The following is a 13,593-nucleotide window of genomic DNA, read 5'->3' on the forward strand; positions in this document are numbered from 1 at the left end:
AGGCAGAAACAAAGCTGAAAATGCACTAATAGTAGGTTTGAGTGAATGATTGCCACCAGTGCAGTGTTATCACAAAAAAAAGAGCTCATACTGGAAATACATTAACAGGAACATAATACACAATAAAACAGGAAGTAATTGCAGTGTTTTATGTTGCGTTTATGAGTTTAGTTGAAACTAAGTGTTCTTCAACGTATGTGAGCAGAACTTCATCAGGCTCTTTGTGGAACAGCTTTCTGGGCCTGTTCAGTAAAGGGATGAGTGTTTCTTCTGCAGTGCTGCCAGCTCCTGGCTCCTATAGCATCTAGCTGGAACGCAAAGACCTCAGCCCTCAGGGCAGGAGAACGCCTTTGTGGCTATCCCATGCTCATGCTGGATAACTGTGAATCATTCACAAGGCACATATACATCAACGCGTGGGCTAATATATGAATTACCAGTTGTGGAGCCTTTTCCTATCCGGTGCATTTCTTTTGTATTTGAAGCAGAACTTGGCCACTCCCAGATCTCATTTCTCATGCATATTTAACTCAATTTTTCCTTCCTGCAGTATTTGTGCCATTTATCTTGTCCTATATTCACTCTCCTTTTTTTCCCTACTTTTGGGAAAAGCATCTAATATCCCTGTAGCATTAGTTTTTCTTTGTTAATGTCAAAAAATGTTAATCCGTGAAGACTTGCTTCCTAGATAATGTTAATTCAGCTGCCAGTTTTATAATAGGATTATGCTTTCCAGGATTTAAAAATCCCACTTGTTAGCTACAAAACAGACTTCTACTAACAGCTATAAAATCTAATTTAATCCCTATTGGCATTAACTAAATAGCTGAGGTATAATTTCTGTCTAGCTACACTTAACACCCTGCTATTGCCATAAATATATAAAATTCCCTTTGAAGTTATAAAAGAAACTGTTCAGTAGGATAAACAGGGTCTCACGAGTCCAATCATATGCTATCTCCAAGGCATAACAAATGTTGTTTACATATTGTAAGGATTTTGTGGACAGTTTATTTAAATAGATTCACTCATGTTTACATGTATTAATTTGCCCTTTTTCTCAAGAAAATGCATACTAAATTATGATCTATAATTATTCTACTTAAAAATAATTGGTTAACGAGTAGAAGATTGGGTCTGTGTGGAATCAAAGTTTAAAATGTAACCAAATAACCTGACTAAGCTGGAAGAAAATACCAATTTGTTCAACATATCCCCTTTTAATGCGCAATTGCATTGTGAAACCTTAGAAGATGAAGTTTTCTCAAGCCTGGCACAGGCTCTTTTGAGGCAATACAGTAAGAGACTGTAAGAAGTAAGGAGGAAAGAATGAGCCAGCTGTGATTTATAGTCATCCTAAAATGAACAGCCAGGATCTTTACAGCCATTTGTTCCCAAATGAGGAACAACACGAGGATTTATGGTCTTCTGGAGCTCAGTGATCAGAAATGAAGGAAAATATTTACAATTCTTTTCTCCCAATCTTGAAATAACTGGCAAGTACATTGTTCTGGAGAGGGTAGCTCTAATACATGGCAGTGAAAGAAGGATAGCAAAAAAGAGCTATTACAGTGATCCACAGCAGACAGCACGGTGTTATGCAGCCATTCAGGAGTTGAAACAGCAATCTCAGAGCAACCAAGCTGCTTTAAAGGTAGACATTGTAGTCAAACCCTGAAAACACTAAGATTTTATTTATCCTTTCAGAAAAGATGCAAAGTGCTGGTCAGACTCCACAGTCAGTTTATCACTTTCCTTATTGATAAACAAGACGACAAATCATAAATTCCCTTGTGATATTCGTAGCCAAAGGGAAAGATGGGCAACCTCAGCAAAGCCGCTTACAACAACATCCAAAGCTGTAGAATGACAGATTTGCAGATACGTACATTTGTCTTTGGAGGCAGATATACAATATACTTTGTCCAGTGCACCTAGATGTGCTAACAACTGCACATGCTCCATACATACATAAAAAACACTGCCAAAACAGCAGCTTTCAAATGCAGCTGGGTGTTTTGACTTACCTGAAATTAAGAAAAAAAATTGGCATATTTTTTGCTTCTTTGCAAAAGAATTCCTTGGTTGGAAGCCCAAACTCTGGGCATGGCAATATGCAACCTGGGGGACACATTAAGCGTTTTTTTTTGCCCCTGGAGCCTGCTGCACACTACGTAGCCAGCAGAGCTATGCAGGTTTAGATGTGAGTAAATAAATGTATGTAGTTCCTAATGCTTTGTCCTCATTTATGATGGCTTTTATGACAGGGACTAGAAAAATCACAAGAGTTGCGTATTGTGTTCTGTTCTGGTATGTGAGTGTGCAATGAATTCGTGGCTCTGGATGCTTTCCAGTTTCAGTAAGCCAGTGATGTGTTTTTGTAGCTGTTTTGGGTACCAGCCTGTTCCATAAAAGAGTATTATTTTGGTGTACAAAGCACTGTTTAACATACACTTTTTTTTTTTCAAAATTCAGAGAAGAAAGTCATTCAGAGAATATGTAAAACCCAGGGCTTTAAGCAATCGTAATCCATGTGTTTTGTCTTCTGTTGAACAGAGATAAATTACACCACTCTAAGTTGAAGGGATGTCATGGCCTGGGCTTAGTTCGTGGTGGAAATAAAAGGCTGGTTTTAGATGGTTCTATGCTTATTTTGAGAATGGTGTATCCTGTAACTAGCACGGCACACATGCCTTCAATTCAATATATAGTGGTGTATACTATATATACGCTCAGACTTCTGAAGGGCTTAATCCTGAATTACTCATTTAGACACAAATGTCCTTAATTCATTGTGAAATGTTACCTGAATAAGGACTGCAGAATCCGCAGCATTGTAAGTATAGTGGACTCCCGCTAACTGGACACACAGTGGAAGGAAATGAGGCTTCTGCATAGATACTGAGTGCTAGGATCCTTTTCTCTTGTCTTTGGAAGAATAATAGATGAAACCAAAGGTGCCGAGATTAAATATCATGCTTTCAGCTGACACCTGCCAAGGTTCCCAAGCCCAGCCATGACTACACACATCCTCACTCTCATCTGCAACTTCCACCTGTACAGCTACGCTGTTCCTCCACCTGATACTAAAAATTCTTTTCTCTTACCCACCATCCTTGTTTTGCTGCTTAATACTACTACTAAATCCCAGGTGAACAGGTAATGTTTAAACAGTTTGGCAAAATAAACCACAGTTTTTGTCCATAATCTTTTGAGTATCTCTAAAGTTCCCCTCACTCCCCACCATCCTGGGACAGGTCCAGCTTTGATGGCTCCAATGCACTGGGAAAAGTACAATGCATTTCCACATTCCCTTACCTACCTGTCTTACCTAAATCAGACAAAAGGTGGACTAGACCACTATCTTGACTGTGACTGTAGAGATACCTCGTAGAAAAGTTTATCAAGGAGGGCAACTGCTGTATTCTCTGTGTGTCCCACACTTCCTGATCCATGTCCCTGTTAACGGAGTCTGTGGGTTTCCTCATGCTTGGCCTGCCTCTCTGTTTTCAAAATGTGGGCCTTGCAAAGTGGAAGAATAAACAGGGTGGACTACTGGTTACGAGCACAACGGAGTCTTAGGTTCAAGACTAGGTTTCAAGATTAATCACAACAGAAGCTTAGACACACAAACATGCTCCTCTGCCTGCTCTCGGCCAACGAAAAAGCAAAGGCGACCTGGAGCAAGTGGTGTTGAGTGCTGAGAAGCCCTGGGACTGCAATCTGTGCAGTATCTTTATGGTTTCCTCACTTCCAGTACCACTGCAGCCCTGATGACACAACCCAATGCACGGCTCTGCATGCAAATAAAAGTCTGCCCAAATTTGATCCTACAGATTGTTTCTAAGCTACATGTTTATACTGAACGTTTTGTATTGGCTTGATTTTCCGTAGCATGCTTGAAACTCAATGTCTCCCTTCAAACAAAGTGCTAGATGCTCAGTCGCTGTGCAGACAGGTCCTTCCTGCTATGAAAAGAGATGAAATACTGAAAACTGGTCCAGAAGTGTGTAGCAATACACGACTTCCAGTCCTGCAATTAGCCCTCAGTACTCCTGTGTGCTGATGTGCCTGCAGACAGTGGACTACACACAAAGAGATGAAGTACTGTGAATTCCAAGTCCATACAGACATTAATGGTATGTTTTAAAATATTTTCCCAGGTCTATTAATGTATTCCTGCCTGAAACCCCTGTTAACACTGAGCCAAGACATTTTCCCTAAGTTTCTAGACACCGTTCTGTCAGCAGTAATAGTTATATCAGAACACGTCCAAGTCAAACTTAATTGGATACATCTGAATCCGTGGAAAAGAAATAACTGGTAATTCAAAGGCTCTGCTCGAAGAGACACAGGCATTACTGAGCTCATTAAGAAGAAAATTGCTGAATATTGCGATCGTCCTTATGAATCCTCAAATCTTTATGTAAGGAAGACGATTGGCTTGTAGAGTAAAACAATAGGAACAAAAACTTTTATTGTCACAGTTACAACTCAGGAGTGGCAGTTCTTCCAGGACCATGGTGGGATTAATAAGGAAATGAAAACACTTTACAACTTTCATAAAAATGTATATTCATCAGAACTCTTTGAGGATCAAAAAGGCCTTGCAGAGTTTCACTGTACAGTTCAGCTTCCCTACAATAAACCAGAGAGACTTTTGGACTCCCCAATTCCTGCAGAAAAAATTTCCCATGCTACTGAGACTTTTAATAATGGCAAGCCACCAGGGAAAGCAGCATTCCCATTTTAATTTTGTGCATCTTTTGAAGAGAAGTCACCCTACTATGCGCCTGTGTACATTTAATCATTCTCTACACACTTTATCAGCAAGTCTTCTCCCTGTAGGAGGAATACAATTAGGTACAGTACTAATTTATTATAAATAAAGCAAAGACCTGGTAAAATAACCTAGTTATCAATGTTTCATGCAACTGTGCCTATGAAGTACTAGCTAACATGCTCACTATGAGCCTAGAGAAATACCTGCGGCCCTAATAAATCCTAACCAACTTGGTTTTATTAAAAAAAAAAAAGATTATCATCACATAATACAGGAAAACTGTTGATTTTAATTGAAGTAGCTAGAGATTTATGGAAACCAACGGCAGGTTTTTTTTCCACTGATACTGTAAAAGCCTTCAATAAGACCAACAAGGAAATGCATTTCAATGAGGAAAGCCTAGGATATTTTTGTATACCACGCTGACCCATTTTATATATTTATCTCCACCCCCAAATTTAGTTGAAGTGTTATTTTATATGCAAGAGCCTCTTCTCATGAGTGATAAGGAATAAAAAGGTCAGAAGGCCTCAGATTAGCGGGAAAATGGGAGGCAAGGATGCTCTCTCACCAGTGTGCTGTTTGTTCTGACCCCAGGATCAGATCACTAGAGAGATGGAGGAGGCATTCTCATGGGGAGAAATCTCCATAAAATCAGCATGTATGCGGATGATCTGCTCTTAACCGTAATGAATCCAGAGTCCTCTCTTACGTATGCGCTATTCATAATGGAACAGTTTAAAAAGTGGTCAGGCTTTAATCCTATTTTTAAAAACAGATGATTCAAAAGAATAAATTGATTTTTTTTTCATTCCATATCACAGCACAACGATGATCTTTTAAGTGGCTGCTACAAGATATTAAGTAGGAACAAATTCATGCTATGACCCTAAGAGGACAAGCTGCGGATAAGCAAAATAGGTCCTTCCCTATCCATTCTCTTAGCCAAACCGAACTTCGCCTCGCTGCTGAGGGGAGCAGGGAGAACAGAAGGGGTTCCAGGGCTGATGTTTCCCCTCTTGAAGAAGGAAGATGAGGAAAGGACAGTGCTGGGGCTTCCTCCTCCCCAGCTTCTGTTGCCCAAGTGCTGAAGGAGAGAGCAACTTCTTTCTAAGAGACACAAAGTGATACAATCATGATCAGTCCTACATCGTTTTACAGTGCAGCCCTGAACATTAATAACTTTTGTTGGATGACTGAAATGTACTTAATTCTAGAGGAAGAACAAGAAAGTTTCAAATTTTCAAATGTTTTATGTCAGAGGACCACACAGATGTTTTCCAGCCATATGTACACTCTAAGAGATTGCTTTTACACCTCTGATACAAAGAACGTGAGGGGGAGGAAAGATGGGGTGGGTTTTTTGTTCTCACTTATAAAACCGGCATTCCCCATGGACAGAAAATGCTGAATCCCAGCCTCTTCAAAATTTGCCTGAGATAATTTTCAAAGGTCATCCTTGGCAGAAGGGACTGTACCCTGGGCTGGCCTGATAGCACACTAGAGAGAGCTACAGAGTAAGGCTCCATCATATCCCAGTTATTCAAAACCATCCTTCTGATTTCGATGAAGATAACAAGACTGGTTTGGAGGCATCAAAATGCTGTGAAACTCTTGTCAAGGACTCAGAAAGAGGCATAAACACTGAAGCAGCAGCTCCAACTGGTCTCTTGTTAGGCTGACCTGGCAGCTAACACCTCCTGGATGCTCTGGAGAGTAACAGCACTGAAGACAGGATCCTGCTGAAAAAAAAATGCTGTTCTAGAAAACTCTCTTGTAAGGCTAGTAAACTTACAAGACCCATGGGAACTAACAATGAAATCCTCCCACTCTGCCCGTGGAAGACGAAAGCATTGGCATGGAAATCTTCCTTTCTCCAATGGGAGGAGGAAACTTTTGCACCTGATAATAGGTTCATCTGGCATGGAAGCACGGTGAGTAACGCAGCTCTACAGAGAAAACTACCCCAGGGAGCGCTGGCTTGGCTGAGAGCCCTCGAGATATCTTCAGACAGCTCAGCTCCTACACAGAGACCTCCCACTGGCATAACGTGCAATTCAGCTTACTGGCTTATATGAATTGGTCAAGCATGATGATGCAGTCATCTTTTTTATTTTTTTTTCTTTTTTATAATTGAAAGCAAAGAATATTCAGGCCTTCTCCTGCAAAGAGCTAAAATAGATATAGGCTATTCTTGTGATGCATTTGCAACATATCAACACTGCAATCTGTATTATTTATAATTTTACACTTTTAGAATTTCTATTTGAACCGTCCACTTAATATTATCGCCAAGTGAGCCATTCTGAGTCATTTCTTTTTAAGATGTATAGCAACGCTGGGGGAAATTTACATGTACATCAGTGGAGAAGAACTCCTATCTTCACCTGTGAATAGAAGCTCAGGGAAAGTAATTTCCCTTTAGCAGTATTCAATTCTCCCCCCAACCAAAACCTAAAATTCTGTCGTAGAAATTCCCAGTGTCTTACAGAGTCAGACACCTGGAGAGGCAGCTGACAGTCCACACCGTGTGACATTACGGATCTGAATATCTAAAAACAGTACGTGCAGCCCCAGCTATGCTTTGTGGTCAGCATGACTAGCAGGCTATGTTCAGCAAGACTAAAGCTAATTTTGTCAAAGAAGGCTGAAATTTTCAGCAACACTGGGATTTCTTCTTATCATCTTCCCTATTCTGAATTTTTTAAGACCTCCTACAGCTCTGTCCAGTCTCAAAGGGGTTGCAAAAGCTCCACGTATCCTACTAACACTAGGATCAGCTCTTATTCTACTTGCAGGCTTAGTACTTAGCATAATATAACTTTGCATTTTAGCCATTTCTTCCCACTGGTTCCCCTCAGAAAATTCACTGAGAATTTTTCTCCTTGTGAACTACTACATGTAAAGTTCTTTTTCTGATTTAGTCAAGGTTATCAACTAGAAAAGAAGACCAAAAAGAAGGAGAAGTCAACAGATGATACCTGAAATCATGGTCAGTGTTGTAGCTCTTGAAAATAAGAAATGCAGGCACCAAAATGGCATGTAGATTAGGGGTATGGGCTCCCCTCTTCTGGTGCTCTTGGTGAGCCATTACAGAACATATTTGTGAGGGGAGGGCACAAAGGAGGAAATCTTCCAAAATTTCTTTGAGAAAAAATATTGTATAGAAAATATTTAAAGATTTTTAATTTGCAACTGCTGCTCCAAAAGCAGCTACTGCAGCCAGACACAGTTTTGCAAATGTTACTGGCTTTGGTTACAGGAAGCTCATCTTCATTTCCCTCTAAATGAGCAACCAAATGCAGCTGCCAACATTCCAGATTCTGCATCTCTCCAAATCTAACTTAATCCTAGTACAAACCACACAGCATCTTGCTATAATAGACCTGGTATGATGTGGTTCAAACTTTCTGCTTGGACTTGATGCAAGTAAAAGCCTTCTGTAGACAGGCAAGTTTGACACAAGGCACTGTGAACCTTCAACCAGGTCCTGATTTTCCCAAAAACTAACATTTTGTCATCAATTTCAAGAAAATTCATAAGTAGCATTTTTACCAACATAAAACATGGCAATAAATAAAATCATAGAATCATAGAATCTTAAGGTTGAAAGAGACCTCCAAGATCATCAAGTCCAACCGTCAACCTATAATCACCATGTCCACTAAACCATGTCCTGGAGTGCCACGTCTACACATTCTTTGAACACCTCCAGGGATGGTGACTCCACCACTTCCCTGAGCAGCCTGTTCCAGTGCCTGACCACTCTTTCAGTAAACAAGTGTTTCCTAATATCCAGCCTAAACCTCCCCTGCTGCAACTTGAGGCCATTTCATCAGCCAAATTCATCAGTACTACTTGTCTTAAGAATCATGATTAAAGGCTAGACACAGTGTTGCTGTTTTTCCCAGTGGCTGGTTTTTTTCCTCAGTTTCAGATGACCCATTTGCAATAGGCCACCAAATACTGTACTTCAGTGCATGTTCTTGACGTATCTTTCACATAAATTCTCCAAACACCTCATAAACATTAATAAATTAAGCTGCAAGAGAAATAACAATTTCAGCCTTACATTCACAGAACCTAAGTATCAAAGTCTTCCTGAGTATCTGTGGAAGATCTAAACATGAAATTAAATCTTCCAATCACTTTGAATTATGCTTTGCTACTAGATCATGCAATCACACAGCCTAATTCAAGTTGGAAATGACGTCAGGAGGCCACTTCATCCATCTGCCTCCTCAAAGCAGGGCTAACTACCACTCTACACCAGGTTGCTCACGGCTTCATCCAGCCAAGGCTTGAATAACTGGAATCCACACACAGAGGGAGGATGCACCACTGCTCTGGATAACCTCTTCCAGTGTCTAATCACCTGCATGAGGAAGACTTTTTTTCCGTTATCTCCAGTTAGCATTTCCCCTCATGCAGCTTGTGTCCATTGCTCCTGCCCTGCTGCTGAACTCCTCTGAGAAGAGCCTGGCTCTGCCACCCATCCAGCTCCCCTCAGGCAGCAAAGACTCCATCAAGGCCCAGCTCAGCCGTCTCTTCTCCAGGATGATCAAACTCAGCTTCTCAGACTCTCCTCCTCCACGAAGACCACCTTGGCAGCCCTTCCTGGGCCCCCTCCCATTGGTCAGTCTCTCTCTTGTCCTGGGACCCACAGCTGGGCACAGGCCCCCCAGAGAGACCCTCAAAAGCCAAGTGGAGGAGACGGACCCCCATCTCTGGACCCGCTGGCTGCACCAGCGCCAGCACAGCCCTGGAGGTGGTTGGTCACCTTTGCTGCCAGGGTGCACTGCTGACCCCATTCAGCTTGCTGTAAAACAGCATCCAGGGCCATTTTTTGGCAGAGCTGCCCCTGGGCAGTCACTCCCCAGCCTTTTACTGCAGCAGATTGGTTATCCCAGCCCAGTGCCGGGAGTTTGCTTCTACTTTTGCTGGACTTCATTACCTTTCCTGTCAGGTTGTTCCTCCAACTGTAAAGCCTCATCAGAACAGCAGCTGTGCCCTTCAGCATATAAGCTTCGTCTCAATTTGGTTTCATCATGAAGCTGATACGGTTGCTCTCCATCCCATCAACCAGGTTGCTAGTGAAGAAGTTAAACAGTACTGGTCCCAGCAGAGGTAAGTGCAAACCAACACACAGCGTGGACCACCTGATTCCTGCCAGACTTCCTCCCATCCTATTCTCTGTCCATATGGTCCATTTTTTTCTCAGGCTGATAACCAGGATACTACATGAGATCATGTCAAAAGCCTTGCTAAAGTCACGGTAGATAACATCTATTCAGCTCTCATACTCAAGGACAGTAATTTGTTCAGAGAAGGCAATCAGGTACTTCAGGTGTGATTTGCTCCTGATCAGTCCATTCTGGCTAGGTCCTCAGGTCCTTGAAATACCTTCCAGGAAAACCAGGACCATCCCTTTCCTGGAGACTGACATGAGGTTGATGGGCTTGCAGTTCCTCACTCTTACCCTTTGTGATGATGGCTGTGACATTTACCTTTCTCCAGGTGTCAGGAATATCTCCCAGCCACCATGATCTTTCAGTGATGACAGACAGCAGTTTCATGATGACACTAGTCAGCTTCCTCAGCAGCCTGCAGCGTGTCCTTCTGGTTCCATGGACCAGCTCATTTAAATTGACCCTAATTCCATCCTCCTCTACTGTGGCTACTACCTACTAGAAGGCCTGAGAGTAGACTCTGACAGTAAAGCCTGAGGCTTCATGAAGCAGTGGGTCCACACTTGCCCTGGTCTTCCTTCTCATTTTTGCTGCTTATAGACTCATAGTAACCATTCTTATCCTGCTTGTCCCTCACCAGTTTTGATTCTAGTCAAGGTTCCTCATTTTGTACCTACGTGCCTGGACAACACTTCTCTGTTGCTCCTTCGTCACTTGTCCCCGCTTTTACCTCCTGTCTGCTTCGTTCTTGCATTTAAGCTCAGTTAGAGGCTCATCTGTCATCTCAAGTTCCTATTACAGATTTTCCCTCTAATTTCTTTGAAATCTTATACCCAGTGGCACAACTCCCCGTCACTTCAACAGAGCTAGAATTTTACCACACTTTGAAAATTACTACTGTCAACTTTGTCACCTTGATAAAAAAAATTTTGGTTTGCTGTCATCCTCTGTTAAAAATAGATGCTTCTACTCTAAATGATTTGTTTTATAAAATTAAGCTGCACCTAAAAATACTGCAGTTTAATACACAACTGTGTCTTGTGTCATCTTACAGCAGCAGCCTCCCAAATATGACCTAAACAATATTAATGATGACAGCAGATATAATCTTAGTCTTCCACACTGAATTTTAACAACCGGAAAATGTTTTCCAACTGTCTTCAGCACTACACATGAACATTCAGCAATGCTATTTTCACTTTTCAGAACTAAAATAGATATAGGCAAACTCTGTAAACTTTTTCATTCCAACATACCTGTAAAGACCTGAATGGTAAAGAGTGGAAACTTCTGGAAAGTATTAACTCCCAAGAAACAGAAAAAACCTAAAATTTCATCCACATTTTTGAGATGATATGGGAAAAAAAAACCCTTATGTTCCTATTCAACTTTCACTAGGAAACATTTACACCAGTTTCTCATAGAAAGATGTGAAACATTTTAAAATGGTTATTTTCATGTACTTAAAAAATGTGCTTGCAAGAAAAACTTAATACATGCTAGATCGCTCTCTCTTCTTTCACAATTCAAAGTCAACAAAAACTTGGCAGTGGTACTTAACACATCTAAATCTCTTTCCCACGCTGCTCTCCATGCCCGCTTTCTTGCAGCTCCTTCATTCTAAATCGCCCTCCAGACCCTGGTGCACTCAGGTTCTAACTTCTCCATCCTTCAGGAGCACTACTAACAGCACTTCTTCCAAAAAGCTCAGTAAGTAAATATTTCTAAACACCCCAAGGCTCGAAACCAAACCCACACTGTTTTGCTCACAATCTGAAGATGCTTTTGTTTCAACAACCCCCCCACCTGGAAATTCTGAACTAACTCTTCCTTTCCCACTTTTCCTCTCATAGTCCATTTCTTCCTCTTCCCTAAGAAATATAATAATAGTATCTCCCACTCTTCTGTGATGAGAGCTTACACCCAACTCTGTATTCCTTCAAAACTCACTCCCCACTTACTCACATGGGATCTCTTTCAGTTCTGGGTAAGCAGGTTTTCTCAACACCTCCACAAATCCTATCACTGTTCTATTACTTTCTATATCTTAAGATTTATCTTTGTCTCTCTGGTTGTCACTTCCCCAAGGCAAAGGCAATGTTTTTCCACATGTTGTCTTTAGCGCCGATTGTATCACACAGATAATTTTTAATTACCTTTCTGTTCAGAGCCACACCATCTTCACAGTCCAGCACTGCACAATCTACATTTAGTGATGGGATTTTTCGTATCTTCTTCTCATCATCCGCAGGTACATACAGCACAGCTCGCCTGGGAACGTACTTGTGAGATGATGCAAAGCGACAACTAAGCTTAGGAACACCAGCTGGCAGAGGAGAATCCGCCCTGTAAAGGATATTGTTGAAATTAGACTCTTGGCTACAAAGCAGTAAAGAGTACTTGACTGTATTTTACAAGGGAAATATTCCTACCTAGCTAGTGGCTGGGTTTGGGTTATTTATATATTTTATTTCCTTAGGAAGAGCCAAGGTAGGGAGATATCAGTATTACAGTTAATTACAGTATAAAACTCCCAAACCACTATGTTCAACAGAAGTTGCAAACTTAAACACTAAGAACTGAAGAACTGCCAGCCTTAATTACGCTGCCTGATCTGTGCACTATGCCAACTATTAAATACAGAAGCGGGGTGGATGGATTTTCCCGTGTCATAGGATTCCTCTGTAGGCTGGAGGCTGTGCTGGGAACGGACTGGGACTGCTTTAGGGAGGAGGCTGCTATCTGCCATGTTTGCTCCAGGAGCTGGATGGCATGCTGTGAATGACGCAGGAGTGTTGGTTAAAACAAACATGGGTTTGTGAAGTTGATTTTGCAACCTTAGCATTGTATCAACAAGCGTATTTGCATGCAATTTTTAAATAAGCAAAATGGACGGAAGGGGAAACGAGGAAAACAGAATGAAAAATCTCATGTAATGTGGAATCTCACTAATCCAAAGATGTCCTCTCAGAAGCCTTTACACCTTCAGATCCACAGCACAGACTTCCATTGACAGAGCTCACTGACCCACCAGCACCAGCAGCAGGTTGCTGGCTGCGGTGCCTCTCAGAATTCACAAATGCTTTGTGCACCACACTTCAGTGCAGGTGTAAGCCTGTGGTGCCACATGGCTTGAGTAGGTGGCATCCGTAAGGTCCATAGGCATCAGGTTTGTCGTGCCCTGTGCCGGTATTCCCAGTGGGTCTCTCCCAGTGAGGCCCACTTGAAGGCAGCGGGGTCTGCAGGAGGACGCTGCCCTCGAGTGTGGCAGGGAGCTTGCTTTGTTCCATAGTTACAAGCACAGAGAAATAAATTGCAGAGGGTGCCCCTCATTTCATGGCCTTCCAAAAAAAAAAAAAAAATCCCCTTTGTCTGCTCCCATTCCTTCTCATTTCACACTGTACCCCTCAGGCCTATTCTGCGACATCAAAAATGAGGACAAAATAATACAATTTGCCCTCATACTCGGAGCACAAGTCACTTATGCCACAAAATAATCCTACCATATAACACCATTATGCATTATCATGTATATTATTCAGCACTTTGAATAATGCAAAGCTTTTCTAGCACCGTGCTGAACATGTCATTATCACATCATGTCAGGGACCCATGCATTTT

At 41.7% G+C, this 13,593-nt stretch overlaps 1 protein-coding gene and 1 long non-coding RNA gene across 5 annotated transcripts in view; one reads left to right on the top strand and one right to left on the bottom strand.

Moving 5' to 3' along the window:
* Positions 1–13,593, top strand: part of LOC147602327 (uncharacterized) — a 121,084-nt gene that overhangs the window by 94,513 nt on the left and 12,978 nt on the right. The gene's annotated exons all lie outside the window — the stretch shown is intronic.
* The window catches only part of CLYBL (citramalyl-CoA lyase), a 167,716-nt gene that overhangs the window by 68,268 nt on the left and 85,855 nt on the right, over positions 1–13,593 (bottom strand). For all 4 annotated transcript variants that reach the window (XR_015261480.1, XM_086771032.1, XM_086771025.1 and 1 more), the window contains exon 2: positions 12,129–12,318. Coding sequence is in view for 3 of the 4 variants with exons in the window: in XM_086771032.1 (XP_086627158.1) it covers positions 12,129–12,318 (190 nt within the window). In the remaining variant the exon portion in view is untranslated. The remainder of the gene's footprint in view (positions 1–12,128; positions 12,319–13,593) is intronic.

This window comes from Chlamydotis macqueenii, chromosome 1 (genome assembly GCF_036417535.1).
Source record: "Chlamydotis macqueenii isolate bChlMac1 chromosome 1, bChlMac1.mat, whole genome shotgun sequence".
In the NCBI taxonomy this organism is placed as follows: Eukaryota; Metazoa; Chordata; class Aves; order Otidiformes; family Otididae; genus Chlamydotis; species Chlamydotis macqueenii.